General features: G+C 40.2%; 1 protein-coding gene across 3 annotated transcripts in view; it reads left to right on the forward strand.

Moving 5' to 3' along the window:
* Window positions 1-20,049, forward strand: part of LOC149312845 (E3 ubiquitin-protein ligase SH3RF1-like) — a 74,441-nt gene that overhangs the window by 32,284 nt on the left and 22,108 nt on the right. For all 3 annotated transcript variants that reach the window (XM_089525515.1, XM_089525517.1, XM_089525516.1), the window contains 5 exons: window positions 5,297-5,572; window positions 7,600-7,695; window positions 11,590-11,892; window positions 16,263-16,373; window positions 19,584-19,744. In XM_089525515.1, the coding sequence (XP_089381641.1) occupies window positions 5,297-5,572; window positions 7,600-7,695; window positions 11,590-11,892; window positions 16,263-16,373; window positions 19,584-19,744 (947 nt within the window). The remainder of the gene's footprint in view (window positions 1-5,296; window positions 5,573-7,599; window positions 7,696-11,589; window positions 11,893-16,262; window positions 16,374-19,583; window positions 19,745-20,049) is intronic.

Below are 20,049 nucleotides of genomic sequence, written 5' to 3' on the forward strand. Positions count from 1 at the left end.
TTAAGAGAGCGTATGCAGTGTAATGGTTTGAGTGTTGCATTTGCATTGACACTGATTACCAGAGTTTGATTCCCTGCTTGGCCAGCAAAATCCATTGGGTGACCTTGGGCAAGTCACACTCTCTCAGCCTTAGAGGTACGCAAAGGCAACCCCTCCCCAACAGATTTTGACAGGAAAATCCTGTTATTGGTTTTTGTTACGGTCTCCATAAATCAGAAACAACTTGAAGGCTTACATCAAGAAATACCACTTTTACAACTGGATATATTTCAGAGGATGACTGCTGCTGTATCCTTCAGTAACTATCCTTCAGGTTATTTTACAATTTTGTATTGCCCTTATATTTTTTAATTTATGTTGTTGTTGTTGTTATACGTGATCAAATCAACTTCGACCTATGGTGACCTCATGACTGAGAGACACCCAGGTCACCTTATCCAAGCATCCTGCTCAAGTCTTGCAGACTCAGAACTGTGATTTCTTTGATTGAGTCTGTTCATCTGTAATCTGGTCTTCTTCTTTTCCTTTTGCCTCCAGCCTTACTAAGCATAATGGTCCATTCTAGTGAGTCATGTCTTCTCATAATACGGCCAAAGTACAACAGTCTCAGGTCATCTTGGCTTCTAGGGAGAGTTCAGGCTAACAGCCCACAGTATCCATAGAACTTCTCCAGTACCACATTTCAGACAAGTTGATCTTTTGATCTTTTTCCTATCAGTTATCTTTACTGTCCAGCTTTCACAATCGCAATGATGGCCATGGGCCTGTCTCAATTAGTCAAGGGGCCAATGCATTGCGCAGGTAATACTCTTGATGTTGTCTTTAGTACGGAGTGGGATAATCCATGGGCAGAGGTGTGTAGTACCTTTGCTCTATCATGGACGGACCACTTCCTGGTCAAAGTGCGACTTAGAGCGTCTACCCAAGTCCCCCCCGGGGGTGGAGGACCTATTCAAATGGTCCACCCTCGAAGGCTGATGGAACCCAAAAGGTTCCAAGAAGCCCTAGAGGGGTTGTTGGTTGGATTTGACGGCGACTCTGTTGATGCCCTGACTGACATCTGGGATAATGATCTCTCCAGGGCTATACACAGTATCGCACCTAAGCGTCCTTTCCGGCCCGCTTCCAATACCCTGGTATACAGAAGAGCTCCGGGAAATGAAGCGGGCCGCGCAACAACTAGAGCGCAGCTGGCGGAAACATCGGCACTTATCCAACAAGACACTTCATCAGGCTCTTTTGAAGACCTATGGAGTGGCAATAGGTGCAGCAAAGAATTCTTTCTGTGCTGCATGTACTGCGTCTGCAGAGTCTCGTCCAGCAGAGCTGTTCAGGGTGGTGAGGGAGCTGACCCAGCTTCCTCTCACTTTGAACCCTATTTTAGAACCAACTAAGGCCTGCTGTGATGATTTTAACAACTTTTTTGCAGATAAAATCTCTCGGATAAGGGCCGATCTTGACACCGGCACTTTAACAGAAACGGAAGTACTTGTGATAGGTTCCCCAGGTCCGGGGAAGGAAATTTATCAACCTGTCCTGGATGGGGTCACACTTCTCCTAAAGGACGAAGTCTGCAGTTTAGGAGTACTTCTGGACTCGTCCTTGCAGTTGACATCTCAAGTAGATGCAACGGTCAGAAGTGCTTGCTATCAACTTTGGTTGATACACCAACTGCGACCCTACCTAGGCCAAAGGGACCTTGAAACAGTGGTACACCCTCTGGTAACCTTTCGCTTAGATTTCTGTAATGCACTCTACATGGGGCTACCCTTGTATCAAGCCCGGAAGCTTCAGTTGGTACAAAATATGGCAGCCAGATTGGTCACTGGTGTATCCAGGTTTGACCATATAACACCTATTTTGAAAGATCTTCACTGGCTGCCTATTCGCTTCCGAGCACAGTACAAGGTGTTGGTTATTACCTATAAAGCCCTACATGGCTTGGGCCCGAGTTACTTGAGGGACCACATCTCCCCATATGATCCGCCCTGCACACTCAGAACATCTGGGAAGAATCTGTTGGTAGTACCATCCTCCAAATATGTTTCCACATCCCAGATGGCCTTTTCAATAGCAGCCCCACGGATTTGGAACAGTCTTCCCAAGAGCTGTGTCTCACGACCCCCCTGGATACATTAAAAAAGAGACTCAAAACCGTTCTCTTTCGTCAAGCTTTTCCCCCTGAAGAATAAAGTTACTCATGCTGGCTGTTATAGATCCTCTGCCTTACCCTGGATATGTATGTAATATGTTCTGAGCAAGTATTAATAGAGATTGTATTTTTCTACTGTTTTATATTTTATAACAATTTTGTAATGGTTTTTTAGTCTGTAACCCCACTTCGATCCAATGGGAGAGGCAGGGAAACATAAATAAAATTTATTATTATTATTATTATTATCATCATCATCATTATTAATAGCAAGTACATTTCTGTACCGCTTATCAGTGCACTTAAGCACTCCCTAAGTGGTTTACAAAGTGTAAGCTAATTGCCCCCAACAATTTGGGTACTCATTTTAGCGACCTCGAAAGGATGCAAGCCTGAGTCGAGCTTGAGCCTTTTTGCTGGTATTGAACTCGCAACCGTACGGTTTGTAAGTGAGTGGCTGCAGTACAGGCATTTAACCATTGTGCCACCAGGGCTTCTGGTGGCACAACTATACATAGAAGCTGGGAATACTACAGCAAGCCCCATTCTGACTTTAGTATTCAATGATACATTTTTATACTTCTAGATCTTGTCTAGTTCCTTCATATCTGTACTCCCAAGTCCTACTTACAGTAACCTCCATTACAGCTACTACAAGTTATTGTCCATCAGTCTGGAGAGTGATGTCTGAATATACTGACACCCAGGTCTGTCATTAAATCCAGGAACAGTTTCTTTCCCAAGTCTATGCCTAAATGCTCCCCTGGACTGTTTAGCAAAGAATGGATCAAAACTGTCCAAATGACAAGCATAGATGGTTAGCTGGCATGCCCTTTTAAATTCAAGATGTTTTAGCCAATAAAGGTAAAGGTAGTCCCTTGACATGAAGGTCTAGTCGTAACAAACTGTAAGGGTCGATGGTCATCTCCTTTACTAAGCCAAAGAGCCAGCATTGTCCAAAGACTTATCTGATGGTCATGTGGCCAGCATGACTGCACTGAATGCTGTTACCTTCCCACTGAAATGGTACCCAATTATCCAGTTGCATTTGCATGCTTTCCAACTGCAAGGTTGGCAGAAGCTGGGACTAGTGACAGGAGCTCACCCTATCATGCAGCATTCGGGCCTCGAATTGCCAACCTTCCGATCTTCCAGTTGTCAGAATGTGGCATGTGGCAAGGGCAGCTCCAGGCGGCAGCACAACACACGGCACAGGTGGCAGATCTGGGCCCGCACAGAGCCCAAGTCTTAACCACTGAGCCACTGCATCCCTTAAATAGGTTTTAGCCAACAAGCAGAATATTTTCCTAAACGCAGAGAAGGGCTCATTTTGGTTAGAAAAAAGGAATATGTCTGAATATTTTTCATACCTTTCCAACAGTAAAAATGTTTTTAAAAGGTGACTGTCTTTCTATATGATGAGGAGAATGAATCTCCCTGAGCACGTTCAAAATAACAGGCAAACAGTACGCCTCCATTTCAACTCTGGACACTGGTATACTTTTGTCAGGGGTGTTGTGTGGTTCTCGGTTACTGCTGTATGCTAGTTAGTGTTTGGGGACAGTTATAATTTTCATGCATTTACATTTTAACTAATTTTATTGACTACAGGTTTTAGTTTTGTCAGTTGCTTTGAATATTTTAACAAGCAAATAAAATGCATAAATAAAATAAATAGCTATAAGAAAGCTTATTAAAAACATGTTATCTTTACCATTGTCTACCCTTGATATATTTTTTCATTGAATTTTAATTTTTTTTCTTCCTTAAACTATAAATTGAAAAGTTCATATTCTGTGTGTTCCAACATCTGGTTGTCATATTTTATCTGTCTTTTGCCAGTGACACTCATAAACACATGTAAGGAAAGAGTAACTTCACAATGGCAAAGGATTATGGACCTCCTGGCTCCTTTTCAAGTCCAGCATGTGCAATAAAAATGTGTGTGTGTGTGTGTGTGTGTGTTTGTGTTTGTAATTTAATTAATATAGTTTCACTATTGTGGGATGCAGTTAAAATAAGAGTATCTAAATTATCAAAAAATTAAAAGAAAGCAGTTAGAATAATCCAGAATAGTAATGGTGTAACAAAGTTTGGTTGGATAATATATAAAAGAATTCTGTCACATGCACACACTTTATTCAATAAAGGGCTTGAGAAGGCAGTATTGGGGTCTTCGGGGGGGGGGTTAAAATGGGGTTTTACCATTCATCATCTAAAACTAGCTTGATTCGCCGGCCCTTTCCCATGCAGTTGAGCACTCCCACAGTTGAGATTGTAACCCTATCCCCAAGCAAATATGGGCTGCTGAAGGGAGAGTTATAATTTGATGAATGTGCCCATCTGTGAAGAAATCTGTGGTTGAAAGGGAACTACTGGCAGTTCTCCTGCCACCAGTAGCAAGTCCCTAAATGCTGTTGGTTTTTTGAACTGGTTTAGTATCCTTTGGATCTAATACTGTTGCATTAGCCCCCCCCCCAAAAAAAGTGGGCAGATTTTAATTTAAATTTTGGGCAGATTTTAAATTCTGTGTGTGTGTGTGTATGTGTATAAAGGTAAAACAGAACAGGTTCCAGGAGGTAGGTATACACATTTTTGGGTTTTTTTTTAACATAAATTTTACATCACATTTACTTCAGTGAGACAGACTTAACAATGCAACCTAAGAAGAGACAAGCCTCTGCCAAATATGTCAGAAGAAAAAAATTTACTTTTGCTGAGATATAACCCTAAAGTTTGGAAATTAAATTTGGAAGTGCATAGTGCTATCACTTCACCTGTATTCTGTTGTGCTTGTTGCTAACTTGGGATTGCAGCTCAGAGTAGCAGAGTTGCTGACCATTTCAGAGTAAGTATAAACTGGAATGACTCTAATTCATTCCAGAAATATGACTAGCAGCTAGAACACACATTCACAATGCATTCTCTTCTCAACAATGATTTTCAAGTATTTAGTGGTGACAGTAGTGATTATTATTACTATTAACAAAAAGAAAAATCTGGGATGAAAGTTGCATGGTAAGTCAATAAGTGAGTTTTGAAGATGCTTTACTTTCTAGTCTACTGTTTTCTTCTTGCCTGTGTTTGGATTTTTATATAACTCTTCTACAGTTTGTGACTTTAAATGTTGTCTTCTTTCTGTAGGGTGTACCTCAGTTACCTTGTGCCAAAGCGTTATATAACTATGAGGGGAAAGAGCCTGGAGATCTTAAATTCAGTAAAGGTGACATCATTATATTACGTCGGCAAGTTGATGAAAATTGGTATCATGGAGAAGTTAATGGAATCCATGGATTTTTTCCTACAAATTTTGTCCAGATTATTAAACCTTTACCTCAGCCTCCACCTCAGTGTAAAGCACTTTATGATTTTGAAGTTAAAGACAAGGAAGCAGACAAGGATTGCTTACCCTTCTCAAAGGTAAAATACAAGGTTTCTTTTTACTGTAAATGTCTTAAGTATAGTGAAAGAGTTGTCAATGTATAAATGGAAAGTCAGTGACATATTAATGCACAGGGCTTTACTTAATCCTTCTTTAATTCTTTCTTTTTCTCTTTTCAAGTATTTAGTTTGACCTGTTTCTGAAAGTTTTTATTTTAATAGGAATTAAGGAATACTGTATATACTCATGTATAAGTCTAGAAATTTTAGTCAAAAATTTACTAAAAAAACTTAAGTCTACTTATCCACGGGCCAATGTAAGTACTGTACTTTAACTCCTATCTAAAAAGAACCCATCCCCTGGTGAAAGGCAAGAGCGTAATCTGTCCTGGAAGCACTGACTCCCCCCCCCCCCCCTTCTATTCTCTCATCCGACCAGTTTTTAGTGTGAACACAAATAGTTATACCTATTGGAATTTTGTAAATTCTTTAGCACTGTTTTTCTTTGTTTCATCCTTTAGATCCTTTCTTTTATGCCCCTATGTTTTATCCTTGATTTATTGATGGGTCATTTCAAAATCTGCAATTTTGGCCCCAAAAGCTGCCCTCAACTTATACATGAGGTTGAATTATAGTCAAGTATATATGGTAAATTTCTTCTAATGTTAGTTATTAAAATCACATTTAATTATTCATGCAGCATTTTTTAAATCCTGCCGCTCTGAGTCCCAGTCCTGGGAAAAGAGCGGGAAATAAATAAATAAATAAATATTTCTTCTACTCCCACCCCCGTATTATTTTCATAACTCTGTGGGGTAGGTTATATTAAGAGAATAAAGTCCCTGGCAGAGCCAGAATTTGAATCTTCTCTTTCCAACTGAAGTCTAACACAGTTTAGAATTAACTTTAGATCAGGGGTAGGCAATCTTTTTGAGCCAGGGGCCGGGTTGCTGTCCCTCAGACAACTGGGGGGCCGAAGCCAAAAAATAAATAATTAAATAATTTTTTTAAACATTAAATATATAAATAAACCAGGACAAATGTAGGACAAAATTTTCAAATGGAAGACACTTTTTTTAAAAAAATGGAGGACACACGAAAAAATTTGCTGATTTTTTTTAAAAAATGTTAATATAAATACATGTTTCTGAGGCTTCAATAGACAATTGCCCCCCAAAGGCCCCGGTGGCAATCGGCGGCAGGACCGGGCTGGGGCCGGTCCCAAGGCCTCGCCGGGCTGCATCCGGCCCACGGGCCGCAGGTTGCCTACCCCTGCTTTAGATTGTCTTCTGTGAAAATACCTTTCTTTAGTTTTATGACTTTTCAAATAGATTTTTTTTTTGTTTCACAATCTGTGTCTATTTCCACAGTAATTAAGCATACCTTGCTAGACCTTTCCTATTAGCCATATAATATGCACATTTTTATATGGAGGAGCAAGTATATACTACTACTTCACTTTGAAACTGTGTAGTGGAGGAACAGTTTTGTGAATTTATACTGCACAGTTGCATGGGGCTTGGAGGACTCAGGTCCGAAACACACTGCAGAAATAATCCACTATGAGACCACTTTAACGGCCCTGGCTCAGTGCTAGGAAATCCTGGGAACTGTAGTTTATTGTGGCGCCAGAGATCTCTAACAGAGAAGGCTAAATGGCTCACAAAACTACAGTTCCCAGAGTTCCCTAGTATTGAGCCATGGCAGTTAAAGCAGTCTCAAAGTGGATTACTGTATGTCTGCAGTGTGTTTTGGACCTCAGTGTACCAAGGCCTTATCCAATACTTATATTTCTTACGTTGTTATTGTTCAAAGAATGGGTTGTATGCACAAGTTGGCAACGTGGTTCCAGAACTTAACAGTTAAAAGGAAAATACAGTAGAGAACCACTTTTATTTGAAACAGCTATATGTTGGTTTTGCAAAACATTTTTCCAGTAATAGTTCTGCATACAGACAACTGTATTCATAGTTCTTTAATTAGAAAAGAGAAATTGAATAAATTAAATAAATGAATTAATTAGAACCAAGGGCCATCATTACTTTTTCTTTTCTTTTTTAATGCAGGATGATATTTTGACTGTAATTCGACGAGTAGATGAAAATTGGGCAGAAGGGATGTTGGCTGACAAAATAGGAATATTCCCTATTTCGTATGTTGAGGTGAGAGCACCTTAGAAATATTTAACATAGAATGTATTTTGTTTTAAAATAGATGGAAAATTTAATATTGGGCTAAATTATTGTTTTCTTAAAAACAAACTTGGTGATCCACACTATTTTTTTTGCTCCAGCAAATAAGTACACATAGGAATTGTAAAAAAAAATCTAATTAAATAATAAATGTTAGTCTTCAGAACATCCTTTCATAGTGAACTGAAATATATATTCTAGCACTTACAAGTTCAATAGTAGGGCACACAGACATTTTTGCCTATGCAATGTATGTGCTGTCATCATTCAATATTGGCAGTGGAAATATCAAGGAACGTGAGCAACAGTAACCCCTTTAAATGTTTTTTGAGTTTGTTCATTCTTCCATTGTTGAGGAAGAAGATAATTTCTTCTGTATTTCCTCATGTGACCAATCTTTCAAATTGATAATAGTGGCCCTATACAAACTGCCAAAATAAAGCTGCTTTGGGTCACTTTGGAGGTATGCTGTTTAAATGATGCATGTGTCCTAAGAGTCCGGAAGCTGCACCAAAGCTGCGCTCCAGTCTTTAGGACTGGATCGCGGCTTTGGCATGGCTTCCAGACTCTTAGGACACATGCATCATTTAAACAGCATACCTGCAAAGTGACCCGAAGCAGCTTTATTTTGGCCTGTCTGTATCAGGCCATTGCATCGCTGCTGTTGGTCATAGCAAGCTTATGATTAAAATAATGGCAGCCTTTAAATTTATATGATTGCTACTACTGCTGTATGTGAAAATGGTTATCTTCTTTTTGTGTTGTATTAAAAGTCTTAATTTCGTAAATTTGAATGGAGTACACAGCCTAAGAGATTTAATTGCAGGTTTTAATGTGTAACTTTTGCCTACCGTGATTTTTTTTAGTTCTGGCTTAGTAAAAAATCATACAGTGGATAGCAGGTTTTTATAGAAAACATTACAGTCTAGCTGAGTCTATATTTTAATATCTCATAGTTAAGTATACAAACTTAAACTAATCTGTTCAAAATTTGCATAATTGAAAGTTTAGTTCAGCAATATAAGTGACTCAAATAGTGGTGATTTTATGGTGAAAGCAAACTTTTAAAGCTGATTTTGAAACAAATTCATATACTACTACAATATTTTTTTGAAACTTCAAACATAACAAAAATCAGTGTTGAAAATAAAGCTAAGTTTGAGAGCACCAATATAAGAGTGGTTAAGGTATCCAATATCCCTTTGATGTCACATGCCTTCAAGTTGACTCCCAACTTATTGCAGTCATGCTGTTTTCTTGGCAAGATTTATTTAGTATAGATTTGGCATTGCCTTCTCTGAGGCTGAGAGAGCGTGACTTGCCCAAGGTTAACCAACAGGTTTCCACAGCTGAGGGAATTTCCCCTCTGTTCTTCCAGAGTCCTAGTCCAGCCAACGAACCACTACACCACACTGGCTCTTTACTTAATATATCTATGTTTTATTTGGCTTTCATTATTTTAAGTTCATATATTTTCTTCTAATTTTAAGAGTAACTAAGAACTAATTTCAAAGGGTTAAATGCAATGCCGTGTTGACACTGCAGAGCCAGCACAACAAAATTTTCTTCTCAGCAGCCCTCAGTGCCACCCAAAAGCTGATTCTAGAAAGTTGACAGCGGATTTTTCAAGTGTCAATACTGTAGCAAAGCAGGAAAATCAGTCATGATTTTGCTGAGGGAAGCCTTTCTATTAATGTCACCCCCACCATATCCTTTGAATGTTTTAAAATCTTGAAACATTCTTTAAAAGGCAACTGAACACTTCCATATCTTATTGTAGAGGACAGTTAAGTACACTGCCTTTTACCAGGAAAAAGCCAAGTTTCATCACCTTAAAAAATAGTGAGTTTTTATTTCTCCCATAGACTATAATTGTCTCTAAATATACTTTTAAATCAAGAAACGTTTCATAGAAACTTGTCTTCACTTGCCTTGTCATTGTAGTCTTTTGAAAAGTGCTGCAGCAATAATGTTTAAAAAAAAAAAGCTTTAAAAACTCTGTTGAAATCACAGTGTGAACTTTGTCTTCTGGGCTTGAATTTATGGAAAGCCCTTTCCTTTATCTCACGATATTTTGAACTACCCAAAAACTAGGCTTGATTTTTGGGGAAAAAACTATGAAAACAAATGAGAAAAATTAAAACCAAGGATTAACACAGAAGGTATGATATTGCTGTTCTGAACTTGACTATAGCCAGGTGTGCAAAGTTTCAGAGCATCAGAGTTTAATAATTTATCTGTGTATATTTCAGTGGACAGTGGACAATTGATTGCTGTACCTCAGATGGTAAGATTTTGCTGTAAGAAACAGCAGGTTACTATCTCAGGTATCACAGGTAACAAATCATTATTTTTCTGAACCATCTTTGAAACAGCATAGACATTTTTCTAGAAGGTGGAAAATACTGTAAAATGATAGTTCTGGTGACATAAAGATAAAAAAGGAGATTTAGAACAGAGAGGGATCCCAAATTTCTAAAGAAGAAATGGTTCTGAGCAGGGAGATGTGAAGTGGTAAAGGAAATTTGTAAAAGTAAGCTAAGCTTAGATAAAAGTATACAAGAGAGAAAATAATTGGAAGAAAATAAAAATAGGGTAAATGTTCAGGGAGGTGGAGCTAGGGAATCCTAGTTTGGAATGCCTTAAGAGGTGCTGATTTGGATCAAGAGGAGCCTATTTACTGAGGAAAAAAGGGAAAGGGAAAACAAGAAAGTGGTTTGACGAACTTTAAATTATAACTGCTAGTTGATTGAAAATAGTACCATGCAAAGAACGGGTAGCATTTTAGAAGTGCCATCTCATTTTACTAAAGTTACCCTGTGATATGCTATATACCTTGTTTAAAGGCAGAGTTGGCAAATGTTGCTGCAAATCTTTATTGGACAAATATATGTTACGTGCTTTATCAGAGTGGAGAATCATTGCCATAAGTTTAAATTTATGCAGCCTCTTCCTATCATAGGAAAGCCTTTGTTTTGAGTACCAGTGGACCACAGAAGAAACATTTGATAATGATAATATGTGCTGGATTTAATTTGTTCTCACAATTTTAATGGTTTATGTTTTTAAGCAGTTTTAATTGTTTTGATAGTTTAATTGCTTCTTCACTTTTGCATGGTGTAAATTTTCAGTTATTTTTTAACTGCTTCAAGCTGCCTTGTGCTGCACATTGGGGGAAAAGGCAGCAGAGGGAAGGAGGCTGGGAAGATGGCCTAGGTGAGCGGTAGGGAGGGGAGCCCCCTCCCTCCCTCCCTCCCTCCCTCCCTCCCTCATTTGCTGGGCACCATCCCCTCTGTTGTGCTCCTGCTCCCAGGGCTGCCTCACCATCCCTGCCTCTTTCTCCATACTACTCTCTCCATGCCTCTTTCTCTGCCCACCCACCTTCTCTGCCTCTTTCCTTCATGGCAAAAGGCTACCCCAGCCATCCCAGGTCAAGCTGTATTGTAGGTACAATATTTGATGCATTTTAGGTTTTTAAAATCTTGAGTAATTTCTGGTGGAGATCCACAGCAACAAAAAATATTTCAGGGAGATCCATGGTAAAGAAAAGGTTAAGAACCTCTGCTCTAGGTAAACATTATTGGGAACAAAGTGTAAAACATAGTTTCAAATTATTTCTGGAAAATGATAAGCTAAATGTTCTAAGCGTACATGTTCCCCCACCAGTGCTACTCGCCCCCCAGTTCTTTATTATCTGTGGTAGAGATGCCTTAAGCAGGTAGATCTTCCTGAGAAAATGATCCTTTACCTTGAAAATAAATGTGTCTTTTCATCTGAGGACCCAGTTGATTCAATGATTTAACCAACTAGCTTTTCTTTTAATCCTGTGATAGCAATGTTTACAATTGTTTTATTGTTTTGTAGTTTAACACAACAGCAAAGCAACTGATAGAGCTAGACAAACCCTCAGGTTCTACAGCAGACTCTGGAGAAGGCACATCTGGTGCATCTCACAGCAGTTCTATTCAAAAGCACACCGATACCAAGAAGAACACCAAAAAACGCCACTCCTTTACCTCCCTTACCATGTCCAACAAGGCCTCACAGTCATCTCAGAATCGTCACTCAATGGAAATCAGCTCTCCTGTCCTCATCAGTTCCAGTAACCCCACTGCTGCAGCCCGCATAAGTGAACTTACAGGCCTTTCCTGCAGTGCACCTTCTCAGGTAATTTGCAAGAAGTTGCTTACAGAAAATACTATAGCCTATAAATAAGCAATTTAGTAGGTTGTCAAAACAAATTATTATTATTATTATTAACCTTTATTTATAAAGCGCTGTAAATTTACACAGCGCTGTACATACAATCTTTTTAATTAGACGGTTCCCTGCCCTCAGGCTTACAATCTAAAAAGACATGACAAAAGGAGAAGGGAAAGGTGGTGGGGCTAGTAGGCTAATACATATAAAGTACATAGCAATACAGGAAATGGTTCGATAAAACAGGCATCAAAAGAACATCAAATAGCAAGCGACAATTATGCAATGCCTGGGACCGCTTCTCTGAACAGGATGGTCTTCAACTCTGTTTTGAAGCTGGTTAAAGAAGTGATGGCCCTTGTTTGCGGGGGAAGAAGGTTCCAGGAGTGAGGGGCAGCAAGTGAAAAGGGGCGAATCCAAGATGGGGCAGAGGAAATCCTGGGCTGGGACAGCAGACCTTGACTACCAGAACAGAGGGCCCTAGTGGGAAGGTGAGGAGAAAGAAGGTCTGATAAGTAAGGAGGGGCCAGCCCATGGAGTGCTTTAAACGTCGACAGCAGGAGCTTGTACTGAATACGGAAAAGGAGGGGGAACCAGTGAAGGGATGCCAACACAGGAGAGATGTGGTCAGAGTGATGGGCGGATGTGATAATGCGTGCAGCTGAATGCTGGACAGAGATTAAAGGACGGAGGTGAGAAAGAGGAAGCCCAGCCAGGAGGACGTTACAGTAATCAAGTCGTGAGATCACTAGGGCATGGACCAGGATCATGGCAGTGGAGGCGGAGAGATATGGTCAGATTTTAGCAATATTGTACAAAAAGAATCGACAAGCCTTGGCTGTGGTCTGGATCTGAGGGATACACGACAGAGAAGAATCAAAGATGAAACCAAGACTGCGAGCTTGCTGGACTGGTTGAATAGAAATGTTGTCCACAGAGACAGAAAAGGAGTGTTTGACGGGTGAGCTTAGGAGGAAAGACAAGAAGCTCCGTCTTGGACATGTTGAGCTTCAAACGCCGATGGCCATCCACTGCAAGACAGCTGTGAGACATGATGAAACTTGCTGTTCAAGCCTTGGAGAAAGGTCGGGGGTGGAAAGATACAACTGGGTGTCATCGGCATACAGATGGTAGGAAAAACCAAAAGAGCGAATGAGTTTACCTAAGGACAGTGTGTAGAGAGAAAACAGAAGGGGACCCAGAACAGAGCCCTGGGGAACTCCAACAGATAAGGGAACAGGAGAAGAAGTCTGACTGCCAGCAACTACTGCAAAAGATCTGCCAGACAAATAAGATCGTAACCAGTCGAGAACAGAGTCTGAGAACCCAAGGTCAGAAAGTATATTAACTAGAAGAGAGTGATCAACAGTGTCAAAGGCTGCAGACAGATCAAGAAGGATGACAACAGAGTAAAGGCCATTTGCCTTGGCCAGTAAAAGATCTTTAGAGATCTTGGTGAGGGCTGTCTCTGTAGAATGCTGTGGGCGGAAGCCAGACTGAAAGGGATCGAGGATGGAGTTGGCTTCAAGAAACTCAAGACAGCGAGAATAAACAACCCGTTCCAAAACCTTAGAAAGAGAGGGAAGAAGAGAAATCGGGCGATAGCTAGACAAAGAGGAGGGGTCAAGAGAAGGTTTTTTCAGAATAGGGGAAATGAGAGCATGTTTGAAGTCCGAAGGGAAGGAGCCTGTAGAGAGAGAGAGATTGAAGATATGGAGAAGTGAGGGCAGAAAAGAAGGAGCTATAGAAATTAGAAGACGAGTAGGAATTGGGTCAAGAGAACAAGTTGCAGGTTTGCAAGAGTTCAGAAGTGTAGAGAGTTCATCCAAAGAAGCAGGAGGAAAAGCAGAAAATTTGTTAGGCGAGGGCGATAAATGATTATGAGCAGAAGAAGAATCGGGAGGGACTATCTTAGAGCGGATAGTGGTGATCTTAGAGATGAAATAGTTAGCAAAGTCAGGAGAGAATGATGAAGAGACAGGAGGAGAGGGAGGTTTAAGCAAAGAGTTGAAGGTGGAGAACAAGCGCTGCGGGCACCTCTCATTGGCAGAGATCAATGATTTGTAATAATTCTGTTTTGCCATAGAGAGGGCGTGTGAGAAGTAAGAAAGAACAAATTTGAAATGGATAAAATCAGGCCGCTGTTTGGACTTTCTCCAAAGTCGTTCAGCCGCTCTAGAGCAGGACCAGAGAAACCTAACGATGGGAGTAAGCCAGGGCTGAGGCCTAGTCTTAGAGGAAGATAATAGTGGATGGTTTCATCTGTAGTACTCTCAAGCTGTCAGAAGGAGACAAATTTTTGTGCATGCTAAAGTACTATAACCTGAAGATTCCAATTTTTATTACAATTAAAAAAATACACATGACAAATGGCTTTTAAGGTTTTGCATGAACTAGGAATTATCCAACATGACTTTCTTAATGAGATAGAGTGTAAAATAATGTGCTTAGAAATTTCTGAGATTGGGTCAAATAAATCACACACATGCTTAGGGATCATTCATCCCCTTCAGTTAGATGAATGTGGGAGAGGGGATGTTTGTAAATTTCAGCCGTCAGGAAGACTTTAAAAAGAGATGGCTGGGAGTTGTGATGTTTACTTTAAAAAAGAAGAGAAAGAAAAGAGAAGAGAAAACTTGGTATTCTTGCAACTAACAGCTTTCAGCAATTCAGCAGAATTCTCTTGTAATTTTGGGACAAAATTCTACATGCTAACAGCACTACATCTTGCTGCATCATTGTTCCTAGAGATATAAAACAGGATAAAAAACAGTTGGTCCATCCACATCAGACATTTCACTGCCCAGTTACAATATCTTGGTTTTGTGAGTCATAGAACTGCATAACTGCATATACTCTTTGCAGTTCTTCTGTCCCCTTGTCCCTAAGGCTTATTTGCCTCATTCTCTCATTCCATCTGTAGTTGCACAATCAGGGCTGGTCTGCATGCAGACCCCTAGAAATTAATCTTTCAGAGAGCATTCATGCTTAAGACTAGTTTACAATGTAGGGAAGATTCTCACTTTTGGGTAAAAATCCAGAAAGATTTTATGTAGTGGTCCCTTGCCTTACGCAGGGATCTGTTCCGGCCCCCATTGCGTAAGGCAAGTTCCGCCTATGCTCGAGTCCCATTGAGGATAATGGGGCTTGTGCATGTGATGGCGCGAGTGCTGCAGGCGTACACACCATTCATTAAATGGTGCGGGGCTTCCAGCATAAGCTGGAAGCTGCGTAAAAGGCACCCACATGATACGGGCGCACTGTAATTTAGTCATGGAAACAACTAGACTGGCTTCTGCTTTAACTAAATGCCCAACTCCACTGGAAATTAGGGCTCATTAAATGAAAACTCTTGGCAGCCTTTAAAGCCTTTCTGAAAGGGATTTAAATTCCAGGCCTTTGCAGAGCAGCCATGTGGTTCCAGCCTTCCATCTTTATTTGTCATCGTCATACAGGTACAAGATCCCACACAGATGCAGTGTCTGGAAAGAGGATGTTGTTATTAGATTTGGTTATATTTGCCCCTTACCAGTAAGTAAACTAATGAATCACCCATTTTTGTGATGCACAGAAACCATGAAGAAGAAGAGTGGGTTGCTTATCAGTAGCCTATTCTTTCAGTTCATTTACATAACCCTCTCTCTTTTTTTAGAGAAATTCTTTCTCTTTGTCTAAAGTGGAACTAAGGAAAGAGTAGAGAGCTAGCATAGAGTAGTGGTTTGAGCATTGGATACAGCACTGGAGATTAGGGTTCAATTCCCTGCTTGACCATAGAAGCCCACTGGATGACCGTGGGCAAGTCTCATACTCTCAGCCCTAGAAAGCCCCATTATAGCATCACCTTAGGATCACCATAAGTCTGAAACAACATGAAGGCACACTCAACAATGACAAGCATTGGTGGGCTGAAGTATGTGTGGTGTGGAGCACAGGATGGTGTTCCCACCAAAGCTACTCAGCTCTAATTTTTTGAATTAATTTCTGAGACACAAGACTCACTTATGTAACTGCACAGAAGATTATTCAGAAAACCATGATTAAAGGTAAGCAACCTTTTCTTTTGTGATGTACTAAGAGTTCTGTGCTAGAGCTCTTCAGTGTGCTTTCATGAACCATGAAGAACCACAAATCCCAGGATTCAGTAGGGGGCATTCATGGCATTTGAAGTGGCATCAAACCGCTGTAATTATGAAGTGTGAAAGGAGCTCAGAATAATACAATGTATTTCAAAAAGTTAAAGTACAGTACATTTAAGTTACTTGTGATGGTACTCACTACATTTGCTGATAGACCCATTAATTCAGTTTCATCTACCTGTATTTTGTATGCTCCATTAGGTCCATATCAGTACTACGGGGCTAATTGTGACACCACCACCCAGCAGTCCAGTAACAACAGGGCCTTCATTTACTTTTCCACCTGAAGCCACCTACCAAGCTGCTCTTGGTGTAAGTGCCATTTAACAGATATTAAAAGTCTCCATATAACACTATGCCAGTTGGTTTGTTTTTCTGTAACTCCTGAAGTCGTGTCTGCAGGCTGTCTTGAAAGCTATTGATTATTTTTGCAAAATTTAATTTATATGTAATGCGTATTTTAAAGAGATTCCTGTAGTTCATAGAGAGTATTTTATTTTTAGAACTTACTGTGAAGTTCTGCATGGAATTATTCCTTTTATTAGTGAACTAGGGTCACCTTCTTAGTGGCTACCTGTTTGGAGGTGAAATGGGTATGTCCAAAAATAAACCTTTGGGTTCCATGCACTCAGGTATGTATACCTATGCACCTAAATATAGAGAAATGCACAGATTCTTTATGTTTTCTGTGATTCACACATGAGGTTGTTCTGTGCTTGCACTGAACTGGTTCCAAAGTGTCTAGAGCTGAGCAGTATCATTTGGTGCAAATCCTACTCAGTGGGATGTCTCAGCAAGATGTCTCTGCCTTTCCCCTCAGTTCTATGGCATCCGCTGCTGCTGCGTACATCAGAAACTTTTTGCCTTTGGCTTCAACTGGGCAAATTTGAGAGGATTTTGCTCTTCATTTTTTATTATGAGGGGTGTGCTCAAAAGTTCTGGGCCTGATCCATTTCCCAAACTTGGAGCACAATTTTGTCAGTGTGGCTTGGAACAGTATTCTTTTGTATTGTAAACTGCCAGTTTGCAGGATTATAGCTCTAAATTCTGAATTTTTTTGAGGTCATTAATAGAACCATGTCAGTGAAAAGTGTGGAATTTTCAAGTGTTGAACTCTGGGCTGTCCTGAGGTATCTGTTCCTGCAGGGGGGAAAAAACTCCTAAAGAAAATCCATGAGTGTGTAATTCAAACATTGACTGACACATGCCCATCATATTCAGAGGTGTGCCAACTTTCAGCATGGAGATTTTGAGACTAAATATGCATCATGGTCTGGAGGCCATTAACAGTGTCAAATCCAAATCTGTTAAGCATGTTCATAACCTGATTTTGACAGAATCTCATCTAAAACAGTTGTTGAGACACTCAAAATAGCTGATTTTGCAGCATTTTTGAGTGATCTAGTGAATTTTTATTTTTTACTTTTTTTGAAAACTGAAGCGGAAAAAGTCATGGCCACAGTCCCCCCCCCTCCCCCGATAAGGAAGGTATTTTGTCTCTTATATTTTCATCCAAAAGGAACCAAAAATTAAGCTCTCCAACCCTTATCCTTTTCAATTACAGTTGTATGCTAGTGTACAATGCTTAGCGGAAGAGTGTAAAATTTAACTGACTATAACATTTAACAGACAGGGAGGTAAAATAATTTGATCACAGGAGGAAGAGAGAATTCAAGGTATCAATTTTCTGAGTAAATTTTTTGCTACTTTAATAGAGAGTATTACAGAAGTTCTTGAGCTTCTGTCTTGTTCTCTGCATTTTTGATGTTTTGGGAAAATGGTAACATAAAAGTGGCTTGGCATTTTTGCTGTCTACATGGCATGTATGTGTCCTTATCACCACAGTCCCTTACTAGAAGCCAGTGGAGATGTTTCCTGGGATGCTTGGTATGTAGATTTTATCCCATTATTTCCTGGTGTGTTTTGCCCTGTTTCCTGGGATAAATACGCACTGAATAGACCACCCACCTTTTATAGATATGAACTCCTTTTCCATTGGGAGTTGAAATAAGAAAATGTATTATTTCAGCCAATACCTGTTGTAGCTCAGAGACTGATGGGAAGTCAAATTTCGTAAGCACTGATCTGAACTTTCATAGATCAAAGATGTAGCAAATGCTTCTTTGGGCATTTAAAAAAAAGAAAAAAAGAAACAGAAATCTGAGGGGAAAGCAGATCCTCATTACAGCCTTCCTCTTAAAATAAAATAACTGGCTTTTCACTGCTCATACCTGGCCCAGAGGGACCTTGAAACGGTAGTACATGCTCTGGTAACCTCTCGATTGGATTTCTGCAATGTACTCTACATGGGGCAACCCTTGTACCATACTCGGAAGCTGCAGATGGTACAGAACATGGCAGCCAGACCGGTCACTGGCACTCCCAGGACCAGCCATATTACACCTGTGCTTAAAGATCTGCATTGGCTGCCCATTCGCTTCCAAGCACAATACAAGGTGTTGGTTATAACCTATAAAGCCTTACATGGCTTGGGCCCAGGATACCTTGAGGACCGCCTCTCCCCATACATTCCGCCCCGCACCCTCAGAACATCTGGGCAGCAACTACTGAGGGTTCCAGGGGCTAGACTAGTCTCCACAACAAGGAGATCATATTCCATCGTCGCCCCGACCCTCTGGAACATGCTGCCCATAGAGCTCCGCTCGGCCACCTCCCTGGACCAATTCAGGAAGGAATTGAAAACCTTCCTGTTTCAAACAGCATTCCCCAATGTAAGTTCCAGCTAGTTCCCCCCCCCCCCCCCCCCGACAGCAAGGGTAGCTGGCTTTAGGGGTTTTAATATCGGTTTTAACAATTGTATGGTTATGGTAATGTTTGAACTTGTTATATTGTTTTTGCTAACTTATGTGATATGTAATTGTTATATTGTATTATTTTGATCTGTTGTTCACCGCCCTGATCATGGGAAGGGCGGTATATAAATAAAATTTTTATTTATTATTATTTATTATCTAGTTGACATTATTAGTGTTAATAAACATGAATTTCAAAGCCTAGCATTTAAAATACATGAATAATAAAAATAAGTAAGAACAGCATAGTAACAAGGCTCTGCTTTGTACTTGGTTTTTGTAACTCATGTGTTAAAGGAAATTTTGTTCTTAAATGAATAGTTTGGGTGGATTGTATTGAAATTTTCTTCATACTGTGTTTCACATTCTATTTTCAAAAGCAACATAAATTGTAGTCCATTTCAAACCAATTGAAGTCCTTTGAAAGTATTTTGGATATTTGCCAAGAATTTGCATTGAAATGGGTACATTTTGGAGTTGAACTGTTTCAGTTTGTTTATTTGCTACATAAAATTTTGTTATAGGAAAAAGAAAAACACGCTTGTCAACTTATATTGTATCAAAAAATGGCAACACGGATTTATTACTGAATCTACATCAGTTTTAGAGTGTACATGGTTTTCTGTGTATCTGGTTGTGGATACAATTTACTACTAATATTGTGCCAAGATGTCACATTTTATTTTTTTAAATGTTATTTTATCTTTAGAGTATGAACCCCCCTCTGCTGCCACCACCACCGCCTCCTCTGTTGTCTGCTACAATAATTGCCCCAGCTTCTACTGGACTTCCTTCAGGGGTGGCTCAAAAATCTGCACCCATATCAGCTGAGCAAATAACACATTTGAGACCACAGACAAGACCAAGTGTGTAAGTAAAATATAAATGTATTGGTGATTAACTTCAAATGGTGTGGAAAACCAGGATTGTCAAAAGAACAAGAACTGAGACTTTTCTGGACTAGACTAAGGCCCGTTACAGACCACCGAAAAGCGGCAGCCTACACCCTCCCCTTTCCCCGCCGGATTGGGGCCTCAGTGGCTAGAGCGGCAGCCGCTGAGGCCCCGATCCGCCGCTTTCCAGGCCGCGGGGAATCGGCAAAAGGCCCCTTTCCCACGGCCTGGAAAGGGGTGTCCTTGGGGCTTCAAGCCCCAAGGACACCCCGCGGTGGCGGG

This window comes from Sceloporus occidentalis, unplaced genomic scaffold (genome assembly GCF_023333645.1).
Source record: "Sceloporus occidentalis isolate IW3139 unplaced genomic scaffold, rSceOcc1.0.p SCAF_5, whole genome shotgun sequence".
NCBI classification, from domain to species: domain Eukaryota; kingdom Metazoa; phylum Chordata; class Lepidosauria; order Squamata; family Phrynosomatidae; genus Sceloporus; species Sceloporus occidentalis.